We start from the raw sequence: 25,254 nt of genomic DNA, 5'->3' as shown, positions 1-25,254 counted from the left end.
TGCAGGGTCTGCGGGACTTGGGCTTGGGCGACAGCTATGAGCACCTCCTTGAGGTGGCTGCAGCACTTGGGGTGGCTGCAGCATTGGGGTGGCTGCAGCACTGCTTTGAAAATGCCAATTAGCAGAAACTTAGGCATCTAGGGTACTGAGGCACCTGCGGGGCAGGGGAGTAGGTGGTGTGTGAGCTGTAGCTTTGAAAGTGTCAGTGGCAACCACATTAGGCCTGTTGAGGAACCTGAATCCCTTTAAATATCAGGCCCTGAGCTCCTGTGTGCTCATGTCACTTTTGAAAATGGGCCTTAGGCCCCCTAAGTTATTTAGGTGGTTTTGAAAATTTTACCCGGCAGTCATGTAATTTGTGCACCATAAAGAAAATGTCTGTTGCGATCCCAAAATGTGGGTCAAGGTCAGATAGCATTAAAACTGTCCATGAGGCAGCAGGGCCCATCTTATCTGCACAACGCCTAGCCTGTTGATGACTTCATTAAGCCTGATTGAAGAGATGAAATTTTGCAGAAAAAGTAAATGGCTGGTCTTTTAACCTAAACTGTATTGAGAGAGAGAAACTTCAAAAGCAAACATCTTATGCTTGCAACAAGCAGTTTCGTTTCTGTGTTGAAGCATGACCTATTTCTATACTTTTATAAGTGGAACACAAGTGGCTTGACTTTAAACAGGGGTTGTAAACGGCTTTGAAGCTGGCACATGCGCTGGCTGTGCGGAATACTGTTTGTAACAGTCTCAGAAATGGCATTATGGCCCAGCTTGGTTGTGACTAGAATTGGTTACAGGCTGGTGGCCCTTCTGTGCCCTGTAAGTCAAATTATTTGCTGGCCTCAGTCCAGTCTCATCACAATAAAATTAAAATAAATAAATAAGCTCCTTCCCCTCCCCCCAAAAACAAAACAAAACAGAACACCATCATAACAGTGAATTCTCAATGACTGTCTTGTTGGCAGTCTCAGCAAATAAACCAAGGATTAATCAAGCCTTCCAGAGTGTAGTCCACTCCTCTCCCACCACCTCCTCGCCTCAGTTGTGAGCCAGGCATGCCAAGGATGAGACCAGAGGGTGTAGCTTGTATGTTGGCACTGACTGCTGCACCCAGTTTGTGGCTAGGTACGGAGGTCTCTCCAGGACTGAGAGTCTATCTCCTTCAGCAAGCACTAAACAGGTTTTAAAAAAGTGAAACGTGCACTTAGTCCTAATGATGACAATGCTGCGGGGGGGAGTCCAAAGAAATTGACTTGTTACTAGGCTGGGGCCCATCTTTATGCCTTGCCCCTATGTAACGCACATTAAAGACAGTGGAAACATGGAGTGGGCTGATACTATTAATGTGCACTACAGCGCTCTCCTGCACTTTGTCACATTCACTTAAACTAAGTCAATATATTTATAGAGCAGCACCCCTTCAGCCATGTCCCTGCATGCTACAGCTGCTGATCCCTTGAAAACATACACAGCTTATCAATGGTAACACATGTACAGCATTGGCAGATAGCAAATGCCTTAGTGTTATTAAACAGGCCTGAAATTGCCAAGGAATGACAGGGTAAAAACCAGAGTTGTTTGTATAAAGACAGTGCATTACAGAAAAGTGCATTTTAAACAATTCCATATTAGAAGATATGAAGGTACTTTTTGCCCCCGGCAACAATTTATCTAGGCTGTATTCAGAAGCTGTTAAAAAAGGCAAACGGGTTCAGGTGGTTATCGTCAGCGAAAAATATACTAACGATGGATGAATGAGTCTCTGTGAATAATTTATTTTCACATTCTTTGTTCTTTGCTCAGGAATTGTTCTCAAAAAGATTGCGACAATCTCAAATTTGTGGGTTACTCAAAACCATTCTGCCAATTTCATCAGCAACTCATTCTTGGTTGCCACTCATTAGCTAATTGTAATTATTTACAATCCAAACTGTGTAAGTAAATTTCATTGGTCAGGCAATGTTGGTTCTTTGCCCTAACTAGATGATTGATGGAACTAAGCTCCACTTGAGACCTGAATGTGCAATTTGACTGTGCAAATATTCCTATCAGTAGACTTTGAGTTTTTGAATGTTTTCAGGCAGTGAACACAAAATATCATAGAATATCAGGGTTGGAAGGGACCTCAGGAGGTCATCTAGTCCAACCCCCTGCTCAAAGCAGGACCAATCCCCAATTTTTGCCCCAGATCCCTAAATGGCCCCCTCAAGGATTGAACTCAGAACCCTAGGTTTAGCAGGCCAATGCTCAAACCACTGAGCTATCCCTCACCCCAATATATATGGCCAAATTCAAATTTGCTTTCCAATTCAAAGGCAAATTCACAAATAATTGTTCCCTCATTCTTCCAGCTCTAGAAAATACCCATGATGCTGTAGGTGAACATGATAGTCGAGATCAGGGGTGGCCAACCTGTGGCTCCAGAGCCACATGCGCTCTTTAGAGGTTAATATGCTGTTCCTTGCATAGGCGCCGACTCTGCGGCTGGAGCTACAGATATTAAGTTCCAGTGTGCCAGGGGGTGCTCACTAATCAACCCCCTGCTCTCTGCTCTTCCCCAAGCCCTGCCCCTACTCCCCCCATCCCTCCAAGGCCCATGCCCCTTCCCCCGAGACTGTCATGCGCTCACTGCTTCCCCCTTTCCCCCTCCCACACCGAGCCACCTGCACGTGAGAAACAGCTGATTGTGGCAGGTGCTGACTGGCAGGGCTGCTGGGGCAGGAGGGAGCTGATGGGGCGCTGCTGACGTATTACTGTGGCTCTTTGGCAATATACATCGGTAAATTCTGGCTCCTTCTCAGGTTCAGGGTGGCCATCCCTGATCTAGATACAACTTCCTTGTCTGTTAAAACAGAATGGTTAGAATCTCTTCTGCATCTGAAAGATGATGCACTTATCCCATTCTAAAGAAAACATGAAGTGATCTCATTCTACCTCTTATTGCTATCGTTATTAATTACTGGGTGAATTATGATGCTCAGCCATGTGAAAGGTTGATAGGTTGGTCTAGGTGCAACAGGGTCATTATCCTGGTGCTTACACATACACGTTGTGCTGTATTCCCTGCAAACAGTAGTCCTGGGAGCATTTTTTTCTCTGTGGCTTATTTACATTGGCTCTTTCTTTAATAGCTAGCAAGATTGACACTACATGGTGGTGGGGAAGTCTGGATTAGGAAGATATTCCTTTTGGGTGGTGTGGCAGGAGGCCTCTAGATTGTCTTTTTTTATTTATAGTGCGCCATAATGTGATAAAACGAATTACTAGAACTTCATTCAATGAGCCACGTTCTTCCACTGGGCTGGTCTTATGTGTTTATTCAAAATAAACATTTAAAGGAATCATCTTTGTAATTCTTCTTCCTAGTTGGACACTGAAAGGAGCATGTCACTGAACTGTACTACGTGCCTAATGTAAAATGAAGCCATCTTAAACTCCCAAAAGTGTCCTGGCTTGGACATCTGGTGCTCTGAGATACCAGATCTGTGTCTATCTGCAGGGGACATGCCTATGTCATAGGACTGGTTGGCGTTATGTTACTTCTTTGATGCAATGAAGCATTTCCAGTGTTCCGTGGGAACACTCTTTTTTATCAGTAACTGCAATGGGGCCAGGCTTTTACCCCTCTATTTTGATCGCAGATTCCATGGGACGTACTAGTCTTTCTTCCTAGCCAAATTCCTCGTGGGAGGCAGTAATGTCCCTGTGTTATAAGGAGGATTTCACAGCAGCCTTGTACAAATGTTCAGTACTTCATGGCAGTGTAACATGGATTTTAGTAAGCCAATGTATAGCATTAAAACAAAACACCCCCATGCTTTGCCTCAGCATGTAACCCAAAGTGCTTCATAGGGTGAATACCAGTTACAACGTTAAAATATAAAATAGTTGCAGAGATGCGGGAGAGAGAGAGAGAGGTGCAGGCAAAAGAAATGAAGGCAAAATAGAGAGAGGTTGAGTATGTAATTGATTTTGGTTGTTTCCCTGCCTGGGGTATAGTAGGTGAAGAGGCTAAAACTGTAATTTTTAAGATAATTTAATTAAATTATTAAGGTCAGAGTTAAGGGTATGCATTACCAAGTGATTTTCAGTTCTTTGTGTTGTGCCCTGAGGCTGATAAAGTTGTTGAATTGAAAAATGTCAGAAGATATTGATATGGCTGAGTTGTGAGAGTAGTGGCCTAATGCTTGAAGGTCACTACTGGGTGTGAATGTTGCCTTAACTTAATTGTGGTGAGGAAACACACATATCTCTAAGTTAGCAAGGGTTTTTATGGGGACTATGTGTAATGTCTGGAGAAAGCAGCTGATTCTTTTGGACTCAAGCCCTTTCTCTTAAACAGAATATTGCTATAAAGTCATGGATACTACTTCTATTCAGACCATCATTTTAGGGATGTAAATAGCACTGGTGTTGGCAGATGTTTAGATTTCATCCTCACTGCTGCTCAGTATTTGGAGCTTTGTATTGTAGCGATGAGACTATATTTTAGTGAGTTATGGGCAATAGCCCACTATCAATCCATGCATGGAGCTCTCATTGAAATCCATGGGAGTTTTGCTTGAAGATTGATGAGAGGATGTGGCATTTAACAATCACACCTTTATTTCAGAAACAGATGAGGATTTGGCTTCAGTTTGTTTGCCTCTGTGTCTAAAGCAGTCTTAAGATAAGAGAGCCGCACTCCTTCAATATGGAATATAGACACTTTTAGTGCCTCTGTGTCTGAACAGACACATTCCTCATGCCGCACAGAATTAACATTAGTTGAGGGAGAAGCAAATTCTTCCTCTCCACTTACTCTGCAACGTAAGTCTGATCGTACATTCCATACACAGGAAGAAAGCCCAGTGACTGGGAGTTTTGCCTATATGTACGCAGGCTTTGTTAATAGGAAGATGAGCATAATGTGTGGAGTTGGATACTCCCCTGAAGCTTGTTTGAGTGACGGCGTATAAAAAAGGCCCTTTTTGAAATGAGTCCAGTGTGGCTGTAGCTGATACTGCAGGAGAGAGAGGGTTTCTGCCAGAGGCTGAGCCTAGAGGAACTGGAATAGGCTGTAGGCTGAACTTTCCAATCTACATAAAATGCGTGAAATTGTGCATCTTCAGATTGGCCAATGTGGAAACCAAGTTGGAGCTAAGGTGAGAATTGTTTTTCAGTAACCATCATTAGTGGCAAATGATTTGGGACCATATGGGCAGTACAGGAGTGATTAAATACGGCCTGATGTGGGGTATCATGGAATTCTGTTCATAGGCAGCTTGAGAAGCATGAGAAGTGAAGGTGTAGGTTTTAATGTAATAGGTACAAGCTTCTTCATTGGGCAAGTGCAAGGGCTGAGCATAAAACATCTGCAATAGTTACGTGATGATCTGGTTAGGTAAAGATTATCAGCATTTAAGGGAACTCAGTCCTGCCAAAAAACATTGGAATGTGTGTGGGTAACTTATTTATACCAGTCTTGAAAAGTTCTCATGCAAATGTATTTGTCTAGACAAATAATGTACTACCCCCACACTCCATATGTTGCTGATCATAATAATTTATTTTAAAAGGTGTTTTACTTGACCTTAAAAAAAATTACTTGACTTTGATAAATGAGTGAGTAGAATTTTCCCAGGTTGACAGACAGCAGAGTTAAGGTTCCAGTCTAAAACTCCCCTTACAAAAGACAAATAAATGTATATTTATATTCACATAACTCTAAAACAACTGCATCAAGGACCAGAGTTCAGACCAAAAGCAATTAAAAAAAATCCTTAGATAAACTGATTCAACGATTTTTGAGAGCTATATATACATAGAGATACATACCCTGGAAATAGCTTCACAGAGATTGCTGTTAAAGCGCGTTGTAGGGTATAAGATGGCTAATTTTTCAATGACCTTTGAGTGTCATATACTGCACATAAAATGCTATACAGTAAGTACCCTGCTAATTAAATACAAGCATTAACGCACATGCAGCAGTGCTAGATGGCATAAAAAGTAGACAGAACAGACAGGGAACACCTCTTTGCAGCAATCTAGATGGGGATGATATTAATGAAGAGGTTGTAGTATATCCTGAAGTTTTACTGCCCCAGGGCTTTAAGTGATGTTGTCAGCACTTAGGGTTAGGGTTCCTGCCATTGCTTGTGACTGTAACTTATTTTGTTTGTATGTGAAGAAAGAAATATTATTTAAGCGTAAACCTATATCATAGGCTGTGATGGAAATGGTTATATATTGTGTTCACAGGCTATGGGAGAAATACTGTTTGTGCTGCATGACTTTTGCAGGAGTTTTTCGCTTTAGTAGGAGTCTATCAAAATGACGTGTGACAATTCAGAAAAATTAGCTTTTTAGCAGATGGATAAAACAGAAAGACTGGGCCTGGATTTCTCACCCATCCACAGTGCCCACTGACTTCTTTCCCTGGGAAATGCAGGACTAGTCCGAGAGGAAATATTTTCTGAATGAAAAAGTCAATGTGGCTTTTTAAAGGTGTATACACTTTACTCTCTCTCTTACACATCCACACATACTCAGAAACTCTGCTCTGCAAATTGCTGGTCTCTAGTAATGTTGGTGCAAAACACAATACAAGGGCCATCATCTAGATTTGTTATATTTATAAATTTAAAATGAAGTTATGTGCTAAAGGCAAGAGACTTTTAAAATTAAACTAGTCTGCTCATGACAGAGGGTGTGACTGCATTAACACTGCTGTAGTGAGCTGCTTAGATAAGAGACTCCAGGGCTGGATGTATGCAGGGAGGTCTAGATTGGAGTTTTGCTAATTTTGTTTTTTGATGATCTGTTCCTGTATGCTCTGAGCGTGTTGCCTTCAAGTCTGCCTCTTAAAAGAAAGCCATGTTTATTTTGAATAGTTATGGGCCAGAAGCAAACTCCAGATCCAAACACTGTCAAATGTGTATCACTAAACCTGCACTACTAAAATTAAATATGATTCATTAGGAAAAGTGAAATGGCTCAGAATGTAAATTCAAGCTTGAACTCTTGAATGTATTTTCTGCATCTGCATCCCAGAATCTGACAATTTCTATGCCAGACTCCTTATTCTATTATCTTCAGAGAAACCCAAACACAACTGCAGACCTAATGCCCATGCACAGTTACTTGGACTGTGTGTGCAACTGCATGTGGCAATGATCACTTATGTAGCTAACTGGTCCCATCGGTTTGGTATTGAGAGGTATGCAAGCTACACCCATAGAAAGGGTGACCGAGTTCTGGTTGTAATGTGTAAACTTGTCTGACTCAGTTAGAATTCCTTCGCACTCACTTCAGTTCTGGCCAATCCTCAAAAGCCACAGGCTGACCCTTACTGTATATGATCATATAGGCTGGGCCTGGTGCTACTTCCCTCAAAAATCAATGGGAGTCTTGCCATTGACTATAATGACCTTCTTTAGCCAACTTGCGCAGTTGATGCCTAGAACTGTAAACACATATCTGTTGACTTTTTGTGTGTGGCGCTTATGATTTTGCTATTAATGCCTCTGATGCATTTCATACGAGGCTGCTTGTATTAGGTAAGATGTTTTCCCCCTTGTTGCAGTGTTTATAGGTAAATGCTGGGACTGAAGACGCACTTACTTGATTGTACTTAGGCCTGTTTCCTTTTCAGTTCTGGGAAGTGATAAGTGATGAACATGGAATTGATGTCACTGGGAACTACCACGGTGATTCGCCACTGCAGCTTGAGAGAATTAATGTGTACTTCAACGAAGCTCATTGTAAGCGCTCAGGGTCTTTAATGGGTTGGCTGAGCAGATTCAACACGGGAGGGTTAAAATAAAAAACACTGTGGGTGGGTGGGATTTTCAAAGTCAGTGTTTTAGGAGCACAAGTCCCATTGCCAATTGGAATCGTTCTCCTAAGTCACTTTGGTGCTTTAGAAAAATACCACCCTGTATCTTCTCTCCCTGTCGTGTAGTCCTAACTTGTTCTTATAAATCAAAGCTCCCACTGAAATCAACAAAAGTTTTCCCTCTAAGCATTAGAGGAGTGGGCCCAATGTTGATTGACCAATGAGGGTTTTTCCAGGTTGTGACATTAGTTGATCTTCTGTAATTATTAAAGGGACTATCACTTCAATAGCATGGATTGCACTTTGTTGTAGAATGTAGAATTTTTGTAGAATGTGCTGACTGAAATGTCTAAACTGGGGAGATGTGATGTGATGGGGGTAAGATTTTGCCTGGCTACTTGTCAACGTATTCTTACTTCCCTTTTGCAAAGCCAAGAAGTTTGTGCCCCGTTCTATCTTGGTGGACTTGGAACCTGGAACCATGGACAGTGTACGATCCAGCAAAATAGGCCCACTCTTTCGACCTGACAATTTTATTCATGGTATGTGCAATATGTTGTTAATCAGATAAATAGGACATTATGGGGATACTGCGAAGGTTGACAGACCCAGAATCCCAAACACAGGGTCTCCCTAAAATATATAGGTATTGTTTGTTTGCTTGTTTTTAAAAGCATCCCTACATAAATCAAAACAGTATTCACCCTTAACACAGAATTGCTACAATAGTGTTAGAGGGAGACAGTTATGGACAATTTTGTTTAAGTGTATGTCTGGGATAGTAATAAGAACTTAAATTGTTAAAACTGAATTTTTGAAATCTGATTCACTCTTCACTGTTAATTCTGTATGCATTTAATTCAATTAAAACAGACTAGTCAATTTCACTTTTCACCCTTTGTCAGCTAATGCAATATTGCAATGACTGGGTCCCCCAAAATGCCTGGGAATGTTAAAATGCAAAAAAACAAAAACAAAACCCAACAACCCAGAACACTTTGCACAGGAATTTAAAACAAAATATTTCAAGAAATCATTTTTATTGTACCTTCAGATTTTGTAAAACGGTTTATACAAAACCTAAGTTTTAGAAACATATACAGATGCCAGTGGGTCTTTAAAATCCCAGCTGCTAAGCTAAGCAACGCATCCTATTCAAAACAAGTTTTTCAAAATCTTGGCAGAATTTGTCTTTTTAATGTCAAGAAGTCAAATAATTAGAAAATAGTGTGCAAAATGTTGCAATTAACACCTAAAATTACAAAGATTGGAAGAGATAAGCAGATAAAAATTTCTGTTTTTCTCAGTTTACTTTTTGCATTTGAAAACCCTTTGTATATAGTCAGTGTCCATATTTCCTCTGTTGTGTGTAGGGTCCTTTTCTCACAGCAATGTGGAAGAGAAAACCATTTTTTTTAAATTGGAAAGTATGCCAATAAAGCCATAGTGAAAATATAACATTCTGGGGAATAAGTAACATTCTGAATGTTTTTAGTCGCAGAAATAGTTAGGGTATTATGATTAAGGAGAGGTTTAGAGGGTTATTTAAAATCAAGATACAGGAGTTTTACCCTGGAACGGTTCTGGGTTCACAAAAGGGATGAGCCATAGATATTTTGTATCTGAAAAAGTTTAATAAATTCCCATTTGTTTTTTGTCTGTATTTGAAATGCAGCAACTTGTGCTAGTGCTATTGGAAACTTTGAGTGTGTAAGCAGCACGTAATAAAGAATTGTGTTACTATTGAAAATGGTAGCAATTTTGTATGAATTTAGAAATTTAGCAACTAACACCAGAACTGTGTTAAAATTCAAAAGAAGATAAATAGCAAAATAAGGAAATTCCATTTCTTCAGAACAATTTTGGAGGAAACATATCAGTTTGTTGACTCTTTCCTGAACTGAATGTGGAAGAGAGGTGTGCAATTGCATATCTGGAGTTTGTCCAACCCAAGTTTTCCCAGATTCAGTGAATGCACATTACTCCTTAGTCAATGGGAATGATTAGACACTGGCCTCTTTAGAACATCTTTTTTTGTATTTGTGGGCAGTTATGATGTCTGTCCACTATGTCATTTGTCCTATGGCCTTTCTACATCTGTCAGTATTTGGCAGCATTCTTATTAATGACTTTTTACATTTGGCCTGGTAACTTTGTGGCTGGTTTTCTGTAATTATATTCACAGGTAATTCAGGTGCTGGCAACAACTGGGCTAAAGGCCATTACACAGAAGGAGCTGAGCTGATTGACAGTGTAATGGATGTGGTCAGGAATGAGTGTGAGAGCTGTGATTGCCTGCAGGGGTTTCAGCTCATCCATTCACTTGGAGGAGGCACAGGATCTGGTATGGGCACACTCCTTATCAACAAAATCAGAGAAGAATACCCTGATAGGATTATTAATACTTTCAGCGTAGTGCCTTCACCCAAAGTATCAGACACAGTTGTAGAGCCATATAATGCCATACTGTCTATCCACCAGCTGATAGAGAACACAGATGACACCTTTTGTATTGACAATGAAGCTCTGTACGACATATGCTTTAGAACCCTAAAGCTCCGCAGCCCCACCTATGGTGACCTCAACCATCTGGTGTCCCTGACCATGAGTGGTGTCACCACCTCAGTCCGTTTTCCTGGTCAACTCAATGCAGATCTGAGGAAGCTGGCTGTCAACATGGTGCCTTTCCCTCGCCTGCACTTCTTTATGCCTGGCTTTGCTCCACTGACAGCTCGAGGCAGTCAGCAATACAGAGCCCTCTCGGTCCCAGAGCTTACCCAACAAATGTTTGATGCACGGAACATGATGGCAGCCTGTGACCCTCGTCATGGACGCTATTTGACTGTGGCATGCATCTTCAGAGGCCAGATGTCTACCAGAGAAGTGGATGAACAGTTGCTGGCTATCCAGACCAAAGATAGTGCCTACTTTGTGGAGTGGATCCCTAACAATGTGAAAGTGGCAGTGTGTGACATACCACCACGAGGGCTGAAGATGGCAGCCACCTTTATAGGCAACAACACAGCCATCCAAGAGCTCTTCATTAGAGTTTCTGAACAGTTCTCAGCTATGTTCAGACGGAAAGCATTTCTCCACTGGTATACTGGTGAAGGTATGGATGAGATGGAGTTTTCTGAAGCAGAAGGCAATACCAATGACTTGGTGTCTGAGTACCAACAGTATCAGGATGCCTCAGGAGATGTAGATGAATATAAAGAGGTAGAAGTGGAAGTTAACCAAGAACAAGAAACACTTGAAAAAGATTTTTAATATCAGAACACTATTCAAGAACACTTACTGAATGTACATCCTCTATTAAAAAGTAATACTCACCTACCTATCTGAAGGGAGAACTCTTAAAAGTATCTACTTTTCTCTATATTAAATCAAAGCTTATCCACTGTATATATGAGTATAAAGTATTGTGACGCTGAAATTAACACCCATGGTGCCTTTTCCTCATAAACAATGTCTGGTACAGCAAACCCCACAAAAATAACAACCACGAGAGCAAGTTGTGCTATGTCAGCCATCTTCACAATTCACTAGCTTTTAGAATGGTATAGTCAGATTCTGAATGTAACAGCGTGTTGTGTGTGACAAAAGTCATGACAATGAGTGTTGGTGTAATATGCTCTAAACTGTCATAACGTTTATTTATTCTCAGGCAAATGCAGATTTAGGTTTTACATTTGGGAATTTTAGAAGCATACATGTGTATTTATCCACCAGGTTATAACAGTAAGTACCTATTTTGTTCTGCACACCAATCAGCAAGCTGAATCAGTGTTTGTTAAGGAGTGTAGAAAAAAGTTTTAAGGTACCTTCTAAAACATTTCTTAACAGACTGAAAGAGTATTAACCAATAACATCACTTTCTTTTTGTTTTATATTATGGAAGATTTTTTGTATTCACAATGTTTTTATATTTCATCTTCAATTACATATTTAGAGTGCTTTATATTAGCTCATAGTTTTGTGAACTTTATCTAGAAGTTTCTTTTGGTGCCTTCCCTCTCCCTTTAAAAAGTGTATTTATAACTTTTCCTCTTATTGTTTCATACAGTGAACTAAATAGAATGGTTTGCAGCTAGTTTGAGATGTAACCCCAATGTCACAATTCAGTTTACAAAATTTAGGAAAGTTAAAAACAACAGTGCATCTCACTCAAAGACAGATCCTGTTGCTAGCCGTTGTGGCGGTGTTATCCATTCAATGCTATTTATAATATAGCAACTATTACTGTGGTGTTTTGATGTTTCCTGAATCATTCCTCCACTTTAAACGAATATTTAACAGTTTACTCAAATAATTTCTAAGAACTTTACAAGACTTTTTTGAAAATATTTTTCCTTGTCTATCAAATGTGCTTCATTAAAAGTTAAATCTCATAAAAAAATGTTTATGTTCCAGACAAATTTGAGCTTTTTTAAGTTATGCATTATTTAAATAAAAAGAAAAGACAAAAATTGTTAGGTCATTTCTTTCCCATCCTTTCAAGCTCTAACTTTGCCACTTGCTTGGAGATGAAATAATTAACTTTTCTAGGGTAGAACCTTAAAAGATGAATGCAAGTCCCATTAATATGCAATTCCACTTAACACATGAACACTTTAAAATCTTACAGCCAGTGGCTATTAGAATCAACTACAGAATCATAGTTCAGTTGTGTATGTTCTGAAAGTATTTTAAAAATGTGATTTCATCTGTCTTTTTATGGTCTGTACCAACGAACTGACTACATTCTCTTGCAATGAGAGGTGAATGGCAAGGTGACTTAACTAAGTCTTGCTGTGCAAATGGGTTACGACTATGTATGTAGATTACTCAGTCCCCACTGCGATGCTAAGAGTAGGGTAAGCCCCATCATGAATGGATAAAAGACATTTATTTTTCTCAGCCCAAACCACAAAACTTGGTTACTACTTATCTGGGAAATAAGACAATCGAGCCAGTTATCTGTGGAAGAGCCAAGTCTGACCTGTTTATAAGAGTCTCTTGCTTCAAATGCAGACAACATGGTCCACAGCATTCCCTCTGTCAGAAAAGGGTCATTAAACAAAAGGTGACATTTTCAAATGAGCTTGATTTAGCAGCACAAGTCCCAGTGGCTTGGGAAGAACTGCAACTTTCATCCAGTTTGTTCACTACATTGTGCTTTGTCTACACAGGGCTTTTCAAACACGTTAGCTAGCACATATTAGCAAACATCACAACTTTACATCCTAATCTAGAAAAAGTTTTAGGCTGTTTGGAAAATCCCAGCCAAAGTGTCTCTCTCTGAGCACTAAGCTTTTCACTCATACTCACTCCCAAGTCAGAAACCGAATCTGTACCATTACTCTTCTGAGCCACAGCTTAGGTTAGACTGAAAGTCTCCAAGGAACAGGTTCTCCTGCAGTAGTTCATTTGCGCAATGACCTGCTCTGTCACATCTAGAGCTCTACTCTTTGGCCTTCTGTTTTGAGAAATGGAACTTGAACTTTGTCTAGATAACTGTATTACAAGCCAAGTAGCACTCTGAAGTTTATACATGCCTTTAAGGTAACTTTTTCCTTCTGTAAAAAATTCAAATACAAGGAACCAAGAACATTAAAAACCTTGTTCAAGATTTGTGTACTGTCCAGAACAAAATGCTTGACGCTTCAGTTGCATTAGTCTGGTCATACAAGTGAACACACCCCAGTGACCCAGCTATTCTGTACACCTAAACTTGGACAATGTTACATAGCTCACACATTCTGTTGCTGAATGATTAACTTTGAAAGGACTCCTGTAGCAAAGAGATAAGTAACAAGTTAGGAGTATGAAAGCCTCAATGACACTGAATTATTTTTAAAGATGCTGTCTTTTAATGAAAACTAGCTGTTCTACTTAGTGACAATTCTGCATATGCTATTTCCATTTTCCTATCATTATATGCGAACAGGAATAGCTGAACGAAGTCAGAATCTTAGATGGCGTGTATCTACTTCATCTGAATTAGGATAGGTTAGCAAAGTTGTGGGCCATACAGTCCACCTCTGTTGGGAGAGCCACATTCTCGCTGAGACACCCCTTTGCAGTTTGCTATTTCCCCTTTACTCCCATACTGCTCTATTTTTGGTGAACACATTTGAGTATCCTATCCTTTTATGACTGTCATTACTGTCGGTGAAACTTGTCAACTTACAAGAAATGACCCATAGAATTGGTTGTGGTGTATACCCCACCTTCCTGTTATTCTGCCCACACAATGATGTGTGAGTGCTGACAAATGTTCAAGTATTAAAGATAGGACCAGAGCATCAGATGTTATTAAATTTATATAGAACATTTGTACCTTTAGAGACTAGACAACTAGACACTGGGGGAAGGGGTAGTAACGGAATGGTACAAAAAAACCTCAGGCACTGTACTTAGTACTGGGGTTGTCAGAGTTGTGATTTCAGTAACAAAAAAACATGAGATACACTTTATTAGTCAAATTCATGTTTTGTCACCTTCTACTGGAACATTGTGGGTTCTTACTGTTTCCTGTAGCTACAATGAAAAGGTTAGCTGATCGATGGTAGGGCCACTCAACCACCATGGAAACCTCCTCCCCATAGTGTCTTTCTAACTGCCCCATAAAATATAGCAAGCCAGAAGAAAGATTCAGCAAGTGTGGCAAAAAATACCATGTACAAGGCACCCATAATTTTCAAGTGTCTGAGTAGAGTTTAACTGTGATTGTTGCATAAATTTCAAGAGAAAAAAAAAAAGTGAGATTTTAAAAAGCAAGCAAAGTGTCTTAGAACAGGGCTGGGCAAACTACGGTCTGCACCACGCGGCTCGGCCCCGCTCCAGCCAGGGCACTGGGTCGGTGGCTGGACCACACAGCTTGGCCCCGCTCTGGCCAAGGTGCTGGGTCGGAGGTCAGATCACACAGCTCAGCCCCACTCCAGCCACAGGATGAGGGCCGCCCCACACAGCTTGGCCCTGCTCTGGTGCTCCAGCTGGGGTGCAGGGTCGGGGGCCACACCACATGGCTCCTGGAAGCCGCGGCATTGACCCGCTCCAGCTCCTACATGCTCCAATGGGAGCTGAAGGGGCAGTGCCAGCGCCAGCGGATGGGGCAGCGTGCAGAGCCACCTGGCCGCACCAGAGCCAGAGAAGGGATATGCCACTGCTTCTGGGAGCCACTTGAGGTAAGCGCTGCTCGGATCCTGCGCCTCTCTCCATGCCCCAACCCCCTGCCCCAGCCCTGATCCCCCTCCCGCTCTCCAAGCCCCTCAATCCCAGCCTGGAGCACCCTCCTGCACACCAAACCTCTCATCCCGAGCCCCACCCAAGCCCTCACCCCCAGCTGGAACCTACACCCCTTCCTGCACCACAGCCCCATAACCCTCCTGCCCTCCAAACCCCTCAGTCCCAGCCCAGAGCACCCTCCTACACCCCAAACTCATCCTCATTCAAGTCTATGAGCTTGAATTGTTTCCACATTGACTGCTTTTTAAAAATAATTGCAATTTGGTAAAATTCTTGTGTCTTCAATAGCATGCCTGGAATTTTTTCTTTTTAAACATTTCTAGAATTTTCTGCTTCCTTGCCGAGGTTTTTAAACAGACTTTTCCCGCAAGGAATAGTTCTTAGGGCCACACACATTTTGTGCACATACATAACCTCAATCCTGACCTCACTTGCTGAGCAACCTGGGAAGTAGATATCTTTGCAGCGAAAGGGGCTTCCTTGGGAGTTTGCAGAGAAAAGGCCCCTTTCCCTGTGTAGGCATTCTGGGAAAGAGGACACCCTGCTGGTTCCAAACTCAGAAACAATAATGCTATTGCTGTTACTTATGAACACCCTTTAGTACAATCCAGAAAAACAGGAGAGCTCCTTTCAGACCAAGGAATGAAAGTAATGTTCAACATATGAAATCCCTTCAGAGGAAACTAAAGTATGCTAACGGAATGGTTTCCATTTCTTTCCATACACAGCTATGACACTTGTCAATAGAAGACTGTAACAGGAGTTAAGCTGAAGAAAATTATAACCTTCAGAGGGAAATTTGGTCTTTAGATATCACACATTTTAGAACTATTAATGTGTCCAAAAATTTACCATTTCTTGAATGTAGAAGTTTGTTTAATGCTTGCAGTGAATTGGGAACATCAAGTCCTAAAGATAATCTGAGAAGAACCTGGATTTGTGCCTTTATTTTCCTCCCTGGTTTTTTTTACTTTCAAAATACCAGGAATGTCAACTCTGGTATCCTTGGGTTTTGGTAGTAGACTTGTTGGGAGTGAAGGGGTATCACAGAACATGTTTATTGTGAGCTCCTCAAAGGAGATAGATACCTTTTTGTAAAGATTGAATACTTTTCTCCAAGATGTTCATTAGTCACTGAAGGTAAGTAGTTGAGTAGTCTAACTTAAAAAAAACCAAAACAAAAACAACCCTCTTCCCCTCTCAGCTTTTATTAAACTCCTCAAATTCACCCTTTTATTCGTTTTGCAGTAATTAAGCCATCTAGAGTAGATGGAGCATGAATTTCCAATATAAAAGCCACTAAAATTTCCTTTAAGAAGAAGTCTAATAATTTGTCTCACACACAAAAGTAAAAGTAAATGCCCCTTCCAAAGATAGTAACTCATGCTTTCAAAGAGAAACCACAATAGCTTCTATGGTCATGGTGAACAAAAAGTTCAGTTTATTAGCATGTTGATTTACACATGCAGACAGATTTTATAGCTAACATGGAGAGACTACATTGCACATCTGCAGACCCATAACCTCTTCTTCACTTGATAGTTTGTCCATACAGTTCATCACAGGGCCAATCCTATGAGAGATTTAAAGAACATAATAAATCTCACTAGCTCAATGAACAATGATTTATTCAACATGGAACAGCGTCAACATAAAGAGACCCACTCATGAATACGACACTGAGTGGTTAGGGCACTCAACTGTTCAATCCCTGCTCCAATTTGGGGATTCAAAACTAGGAGCTCCCATCTCCCAAGTAAGTGCCCAATTTGTAAATCTAGCCCTTTGTGTTCAGAGGACAATACACTAAGACTGAAGTTATTTACTTTGTCAACCTTTGTAACGGATGATCCTAGTTCAGTTGTTTGTATTTCAGTTTTTACATTTATCTGCAAATTTTTAGATAACATTGCTCCAACTTCTTGAATAGTGACACTATGCACACATGGTTACTATCAACATAAATACAATGGAAGTTTTGCCCATGATGCTGAAGGAAAACATGGCACCTTTACTGAGAAAGATAGATATCTCAGACTGCAGTTCTAGTCACATGACTTCATGTATTCTTTGGCCTGTTTTGACTAGCCAGGCTAAACCAGACACACACACACTAGATTTCTCATCAATAGTCATTCCAGTCCATAGATAGCTGGAAAAACGCATCTTTAATTGCTTGCAATGTACATACCCTTACAAGTGAAAGGACAAGTAGTATCCACCTTTCACAAGCATAAAACATTTGCTCAACAGAAAAACAATGTAGGGGAGATTAAGTTGCCTGTTAACTCTTCCCCAGATGGTTATTTAGGAATGAACTTTGGCTCTGTTTGCTAGGTTGGGTGGGGGGTAGGGCGGGGCAGAGTTTAGATTCCAAATCAATTGCTTGGTCTTGTTCAAATTAAGTGGAGAAACTCTTTAAAAAAAAAAAACAAAAAAACACACACACAAGAGGGGAACCCCCCCCCCCAAAACAGCTATTCAAGCTAAAACCTTTTAAGCCGCCTGTAATAGTTTGACCCAACCAGACACAAATAGAGCTCAAAGTCCCCACAACCTAAACTCTTGTTTGAGGGCTGAGAGGATCTCATTTTACTGAGCTGAGATTAAATAGTTTCCTCCTATCCCTGAACCAACTGGTAGTCCAAGAAATCTGCACACAGCTCCAACATGCTACTCAACAGCCTATGCAACCAGTCTTATGCACTAAGATCTGGGCTACACTTTCTGCACAGTGTACAAGCTACTTGCAGGTTTTAGATTGTTGTTAACCTGAAAGGTAATATGAGAGGATTCCTCAATATCACTCACCTTGAGAAGAAGTTAGGAACCTATAATAAGGGATCCAAAAAACCCTTCCCATACTATTTACTTACATCTTACTCCTTTTTAGGTTTCACTATTTTTATAGTGGCCACAGCAGCTTTTTCTGCCTCAGCTTTGTATTGTGGTTTCATTGCTGCTCTGACAGCCTTGGCACAGATCTGGGAATAGCGGATGTAGCTGAAAAGAGGAAACAAAAGAATGAAAATCAGGTGGGGCCCAAGAATTAACATAATCAGCTCCAGGGACTCTAACAGCAGCCGAAGGTGCTGCCAACAACTGTACTGCCACGTTTTTAGGCAGTTCCCTCTGTTGCGGGCCCTTCCTGGCGAGGCCCCCTCCTCTGCCTGGTGAGGAGCCAGAACCTCGCCGGTCAGTGGGTGTGATCACACGGGGGGGGAGGAAACAGGCTCTCGCCGTTGGCCCCACGAGGCCAAGGGGGCTGAAGCTAGGGGTGTGGCAGCACTTCCTGGCTCGAAATTGTTTCCATCGCATACAGGGTTTGCGGTTTCCTTCAATGGCTCTCAGCTCCCTCACTACAGAATTTGTTCCAGGGCAACACCCGGCACCGCTCCCTAGCTCGGCAGCGGCCAGGTGGGGCTCCCAACCTCGGCTCTCCAGGGGCCTCCTCCCCGCCGCGCCTGGACCCCAGGCAGCCACGGGGCACCCCTCCGCTCGGGGACACTGAGGAGCCGCTGCCCCACTAGCGTCTGAGGCGCCTCCGAGCCAGGCCTCAGCGCTTCCCCCGCACCCGCAGGAGACGGGGGTATAAGGCAGGCGCGGGCTGGCCGCGAGCAGCCGGTACCTGAGCCCGGCCTGTCTCCAGTACGCCACCATGGCTGCGGTTCCGGGGTCTCAGGGCGCAAGCAACCGAGACCCCCAAGCACCAAGGTCAGCGCGCACCGGAACAGGAAAGGCTGAGGAACTCGCCGGTAACTAATCAGAAGCCGTCCCATTTCACCAATCAAAGTTTACATCGCCTCAAGGAACTCGGCCAATCGCGGCCAACTAGCTCTTCCCACCAATCACAACACGATTCCCCTGGGCCGCCAATCAGAGTGCGGCGTGACCTGGCACCGCCCCGTTTGCTGCCGGGTTTGGCCGCAAAGCGGTGCTGGCAGGAGGGCGCTCGTGGCCAACCAGCGGCCCCTGACGGGCCTGCGTGTGCGGCTGCGGCGGCAAGAAATCCCCGGCATAGCACCTGCGGCACCGCCCAGCCACCGCGGGTCCGTGTCGCGCCCCGAGCCCCTGCAGGCGAAATCTCACCGAGGCTGAGCCAGTCAGCGCAGGGCTGCTAAAGCAGCCCGGGGTTTGCCCCCAGCGCTAGCCCCGGGTGGGCCTGCCCCAAGCCCCGCTCAGTCCAGGGCGGAGCGCCACCTCCACAGCCCTGGCTAGGTTGTGCGAACACGATAACCCCCGCATGGGCATCGTTAACCTAAAACCCCACACTTCTGTCTGAAATCTGCCTCACCTACTGCTGCCCCAGGTGACACCCAAGATCTCTGTCACTGAACGAGATTAGGGGAAAACATCCGTCCCTTTCTGTTTCTTGGTGCATTCAAGAATGCCTTGGGGGCAGTCAGTGCCACTCTTCCCTGATCAATGGCCAATTAGGACCCGATTCAGGGTTTCATAAAGCCAAAGGAGGTCCACCTGCAGGGAACAGTTTATAGGATCAGGGCCTTTTCCCCCTGTTGCTTTGTGTGGGTCTTTAACTCAGCAACCAGAGGGAGAGGGGGAAAAAACCACACTAAAATTGGGGAAGGGGATGTAAGGGTAGGTGTGGTATCCAGAACTCTCTTGAAATTGACTAGATTTCAAGTTGACTGTTCACTGAAGAATATATTTTTATGAAAATGTTTTCTAATGTTCAACGATCTGGGGGTATTGTTAACCCTAGACACCACAGCCCCAGTCCTGACAACTGTCTCTGGGCTGGCAGACCTCTGACCTGCATAGGTTTCAGAGTAGCAGCTCTGTTAGTCTGTATCTGCAAAAAGAAAAGGAGTACGTGTAGCACCTTAGAGACTAACAAGTTTATTTGAGCATAAGCTGTAGCTCACGAAAGCTTATGCTCAGATAAATATGTTAGTCTCTAAGGTGCCACAAGTACTCCTTTTCTTTTTGCTGACCTGCATAATGTTTCAAACACTAATGGGGTGCTACATGAGTTCAGAGGTCTGTCTCAAGGGAACCAGTTTCAGGATCAGGGCCTTGGTTTTTCATTTCTAAAACCACTGCCAATAACTTGCTTGAAAATCACCAAAAGTTAGGACAAAATAAAACAGAAAGGAAACCTTAATTATTTTCTACAAGGCTGGAGAACAGTGGATGGTCTTATTCATCATCACATAATGGCATCTTACATTTATATAACACCTTTCAGTAGGGTTTTAGGTTACAACTGACTAAAATATAGCTGAAGCAAACATCTGAGATATGCTTTTATAAAATGCACATAACCCACACCCAGATAATCATATCTGAAGAGCTGAAAATTGTTAGCAAAGGTGTTTGCAGACCCTAAAATTCTCCCACTCACAGACCTCATCCTTGGGAAAGTGAGGCTTTAAAAGGGTCCTCCTTTATATATAACAAAAGAAAGCTGTCTTTTTAATATTTGTATACTCCTGAAAACTATACCCATCATTTGCCTAAACATAGACATGGAAAGGAGGGAAAATATATACCACTAACCTCAAACCCTAATTTAATCATTTTCTACAGTGGCCTGAAAACAGTGGATTACTTTACATATATAACAACCATAATTTAAAAAAAGATGGATGCAAGCACGCCCTCCTGCAAATTGAAGGTCAGAAATTTGAGGATGAATCCTGAGCTTCCCTTATGGAGCCTGAGCCAAAGCTCATGTAAATCAATGGGCTTTGGATCAGACCCATGGAATTCTTCCACTAAGGTATGTGCATGTGAGTCTCCCACCCCAAAAACAAAACAAAAAATTATGGATCCCTTTGGATCAACATAAGTGTCAGGGAATCCCTGAAGACCTGTGCCATTCATGCAGATTCACTATTCTTCCATGGCTATTCTGGGCTATGCTGCAGTCTGTCTCCATAGAAGCTACACTGCAAAAATTTCCTCAGTAGAGACTGCTCCTTAGAATGCCTTTAAAGGAAACTTCTCAAGTGTGAAGTGGCTCCACTATGAAGTGAAGCCTCAAGCAGATTTACTGCGGTTGCCTTCCGAGATGACATATGCATGTTGGCCTGCTCCCGGTGCAGGGGTCCTGGGAAGGGGCAGAGAAGGTGCTATGGAGATTGATTTAAACTGGACATGATCTGAAAACCAGCCTCTCTATCATCCTTTCAGAGCTGTTGCCAGAAAAGCAGTATTTGAATGGGTCATCATGGAAGCAAAGCCTATTTCATTCCATCAGAGAGAAGCAGGACACTGCACTTGGCAAATCCCTCCAATAAACATATCAACTTATTAGTGTGTCTGTCTCACACACAGAAGTCTCTAGATGGCAAAGAAGAGGACATTTCTCAATGCACTAGAGCTTCCACTTGGTCTAAAAACCATGATAATAAAAAATTCATACATGATAAGAATGACAACATAGCTTCCCCAGAATCCAAACCTGAGCTTGGTGGATAGCACTGATGAAAGATGTGAGACTCAGTCCTGGAGACATCTATTCATGCACAGATACAGACTGTTACACAGCATGTACAGCAAAGGCAGTACAAGTGAAAACGCATCCATTTTGCCACACCAGTGTGCCTGAAAACCCTATAAGTCTGGAAGGAGGGGTTCACATTCCCTACTTGACCTTTCCATAGAGATTGCTAGCAAGGGTTCCAATTAGTGCTACTGGTGATTATTGTGTGTGTTTTAAGTTGGACACTTATCTATACAGAACTGAACTTGACCAGCTCATTTCACCTAAGCCACTAATTTGCTGATTTTTAAGAGGCTACTCAACAGCTTGACATCAATTGCAGCAGTTGAAGTCAAACTTAATTTTTAAAAGCTTTTATAAAATAAAAACATCTCACAATTTCTCCTATAATTTCACAAAAATTATTATAAAAGCAGATAATCTTCTTTGATGTGTTTATTTTCTTGCTTGGTTTTCTACAAGTCATTTTTGCTCTCTTACTTATGAGGCATACATGGCATGTTGGAATAGTTTTCCAGCATGTAAAAAGTAACCTATTACTACAGAAATACAAATTATTTCTACTGCACACACAACACTTTGGGCACAACAGCCAGAGAGAGAGAGTCAGTCAGTCAATATCAAACCCAACAAACTGAATCAACAGTCTGAAAGCACAGGTAGCATCAGTGACGAAACAAAACAAAACAAAAAAAAGCAGGACAGAAAGCAGCATTGGAATACGCTCACCTCCACTGTGCCAACAAATTAGGTGATGCACAGCTAACTGTTCTATTTGTTAAATCCAAGTTATTTTAGTATTGGTCGGAGAGACGGAAGGGTTATTTTTAAACTAGGGTTGCTTTGACTTATTACACCTGGTGATTTCATTTGATAAATACCATAGCTCCAAGCAAGGTCATTTGATGCCTCATGTGTTGCCCAAACCACCAAGATAATTTATTAGGATATTAGAAGCCCTACGTAAATTTATCCCACTAAATGTTACTCTACTTTTCTCTGTCTTCCCAACTCCATCTCGTGCCTGTCTTTCTAGCTCTGTCTCTCTCTCTTCCTCTTTGGTCTTTCTTTTTTTCATCCTGCCTTCCACTTTTATCCATGTCTTTCCTCTCACTATAGATCAGTGTGACATAGTACCTACCTTGAACTGCGCACACTTCGCTCAAGTTTTGCAGACATGCAAACTGAGTACAATTATTTGACCATTTAGCCCTTTTGTCATCCGTTGATCTTTGGTAGGAAGATGAAAAATCAATATGAGTTTCTAAAAAGAGGCAGGGCTCTGAGAGAGGTAGCAGGCTGAGACAGAATGAGGCTTAGTGTATGAACATAAAAGCAGAGCTTTACAAAAACTCTATAATATAGATGAATAACTTTTCTGCAGCCATAAACAAGGCACCACTACAGATCTGTACAAACTGTTTTCATACCCAGGGTTGAGTACAATTTATAGAACTCGCCCCAAACCCAGAACTCTCCCAAAAAGGAACTCATTTAGAGAGCTCTAACAGAGAGGTCCTGAGATTCTAAAGAGGTGAGATTGGAAAGGTCCAGAGAAACTGAAGAGGTGAGAGAAGAGGCATCCTGAAAGGTGAGGTCAGAGAGGTCCAGAAAGGGTGAAGAGACGAGATTAGAAACATCCAGAGAGGTTGATAAGGATAAATCAGAGGAACCCTGAGATGTTAAAGTGCTAAAATTAGTGAGGTCTAGTGAGGGTGAAGAGGTTGAAGAGGTGAGATCAGATACATCCAGAAAGGGTGAAGAGACTGCATAAGGAAGGTCCAAGGAAGCTGAAGAGGTGTGACTGGAGAAGTCTAGGGAGGGTGAAGATGAGAAACTGGAGAGGTCCAAGGAGGCAGAAGAAGTGGAACCGGAGAGGTCCAAGGATACTGAAGAGCTGGGATTAGAAAGGTCCAGAGAGCCTGAAAAGGTGAGACTGGAAAGGTCCAACGAGATTGAAGAGGTGAGACTGGAGAGCTGCAAGGAATCTGAAGACGTGAGACTGGAGAGCTCCAAGGAAACTGAAGTGGTAAGGCTGGAGACATCCAGAGAGGCCAAAGAGCTGCAACTAGAGAGGTCCAGAGAAGATGAAGAGGCGAGATCAGAGAGGTCCAGGGAGGATGAAGAAGTGTTGCTCGAAAGGTCCAAAGAATCTGAGGAGCTGAGACTGGAGAGGTCCAACGAATCTGAAAAGATGAGTTTGGAGAGTTCTAAGGAGGCTGAAGACTCAAAAATGGAGGGGTCCAGGGAGGCCAAAAAGGTGAGACCAGGGAGTTCCAGGGATGCTGAAGAGACTGAAAAGCCAAGTAAATCCACAAAATGATTGGTGTCTTATACAATCATAGGCAGATTCAGCTAAAACTCTCCAACAATGAAAATGCTAAGAAAATATAAAACAATGAGAACATGAAAACCAATTAATATTACTATTGAAAGTAACTAAACACAGATTTCACTCTGGGATTTTAATCAACTAAATTCTAAAATTACAAGCTCACAGCACTATCCCTTAGAATACTAGCATTTGCCAGAATCCCAGACAAGTAAATGCATAGAAGCATTTGTGCATCAGTATGTATCTATCTTTTTAAGTGTATCTATGTCTCTAGACCATAATCTATGCAAAATCTTAGCACAGGACCCTCCAAATACCCTCCTGTTACATACACAGGCTCATCACCTGGCCTGATGATTTAAAATAAAATAATAATTAAATAAGAGAATGAAAATTACTAAACCTTCTTTTCAACTTCTGGTCTCCAGATACCAGAGGGCATTTGGTGCCATAATAATTAGAGTGGAATAAATGCCATTGCAGACAGATATTTGTTTAAACTGTAAGCCATTAAAAACCTATGTAGTTGTAAATGGCAAGTGAGAGTCCTACTCGGTCTATCATTATAAAGATATAATGGATCATTTCTTTTTCATCTGAATCAATGCTGAGAGAGGTGGCATAATTCAGCAAAATGCATCTCCTTGAGGACATTAATAGAGATGGAAAAGAAAATAGTAATTCTCTCAGCAATAAGTGTTGGTTTATTTTGGGGGGCCAATGTCATTCCAAATTGCCTTCACAACTAATTAAGAAACCTATTGAAAAGGTCTGGCAGCTTCTATTATGCTCTTTTATTTATTTTATATAGTGGTCCCATCTAATCCCTTGTCATTTTTTATTTGGGTGTAATTCTTAATAAAATAAAGATGATTTTAATTTGTGGGCACTCTGGCTGCCTTAATAAACTATACTGAAGAGATCAATTATGATAAAAAGACAATACACCCATTTTAATCCCAGAGTGAGAACAAAGTTTGGCAAATGGTCAGCAAAGCCACAGAACATAAGCAATATATAACTAAAAAGGGAACTGAAAACTTCAACTTCTAGTTCACAATGGTGCCTTTAATATACTTTGGGATAGATCACAAGGTGAGAATTCTACAGCTGCTCCTGGCCCCTCAAGATTGCATAGCAAGATAGTCAGCAGTTCCAATCTTACTGATACCAGTTGTCATGATGGGACACATGGCAACAGATGTATTTTAAAAAAATCATTACAAACATATATTCACTCACAGTTGTGTTCAAACACAGTATAATGGGCCAGGACCAGTAAGGCATGCACTCATGATGCAAGGCTGCAATTTCTCAGGTGGTTAGGAACACAGCTGAACTTTGTCTGTATCATCATCTGACTGAGGTGCAGACACACGCATAATTGATTTAATGTCATCACTCCCA

At 41.9% G+C, this 25,254-nt stretch overlaps 2 protein-coding genes across 2 annotated transcripts; one reads left to right on the top strand and one right to left on the bottom strand.

Annotated features, from left to right (window-relative positions):
* The first annotated feature begins 3,564 nt into the window (after window positions 1-3,564).
* TUBB1 (tubulin beta 1 class VI) lies at window positions 3,565-12,872 on the top strand. The gene is made up of 4 exons (XM_007059784.4): window positions 3,565-5,138; window positions 7,631-7,739; window positions 8,245-8,355; window positions 9,999-12,872. Exons 1-4 carry the CDS (start codon window positions 5,082-5,084, stop codon window positions 11,081-11,083), a joined length of 1,362 nt encoding a protein of 453 aa, XP_007059846.1. The 5' UTR covers window positions 3,565-5,081; the 3' UTR covers window positions 11,084-12,872.
* A 3,584-nt stretch (window positions 12,873-16,456) lies between these two features.
* Window positions 16,457-18,831, bottom strand: ATP5F1E (ATP synthase F1 subunit epsilon). Its single transcript, XM_007059786.3, has 3 exons — window positions 18,672-18,831; window positions 17,920-18,046; window positions 16,457-16,616 (listed from the first exon to the last, which is right to left on the bottom strand). Exons 1-2 carry the CDS (start codon window positions 18,701-18,703, stop codon window positions 17,923-17,925), a joined length of 156 nt encoding a protein of 51 aa, XP_007059848.1. The 5' UTR covers window positions 18,704-18,831; the 3' UTR covers window positions 16,457-16,616; window positions 17,920-17,922.
* Window positions 18,832-25,254: the final 6,423 nt, after the last annotated feature.

This window comes from Chelonia mydas, chromosome 13, assembly GCF_015237465.2.
Source record: "Chelonia mydas isolate rCheMyd1 chromosome 13, rCheMyd1.pri.v2, whole genome shotgun sequence".
Lineage (NCBI taxonomy): Eukaryota > Metazoa > Chordata > Testudines > Cheloniidae > Chelonia > Chelonia mydas.
This window is presented reverse-complemented; position numbering and strand designations above follow the sequence as displayed.

Excerpts from the sequence above, each read along its gene's own strand:
- TUBB1 (XM_007059784.4), top strand. The coding sequence starts at position 5,082 with ATGCGTGAAATTGTGCATCTTCAGATTGGCCAATGTGGAAACCAAGTT. Across the intron at positions 7,740-8,244 it reads GTACTTCAACGAAGCTCATT|CCAAGAAGTTTGTGCCCCGT; the intron begins GTAAGCGCTCAG and ends CCTTTTGCAAAG. Across the intron at positions 8,356-9,998 it reads ACCTGACAATTTTATTCATG|GTAATTCAGGTGCTGGCAAC; the intron begins GTATGTGCAATA and ends TTATATTCACAG.
- ATP5F1E (XM_007059786.3), bottom strand. The coding sequence starts at position 18,703 with ATGGTGGCGTACTGGAGACAGGCCGGGCTCAG. Across the intron at positions 18,047-18,671 it reads TGGAGACAGGCCGGGCTCAG|CTACATCCGCTATTCCCAGA; the intron begins GTACCGGCTGCT and ends TCCTCTTTTCAG.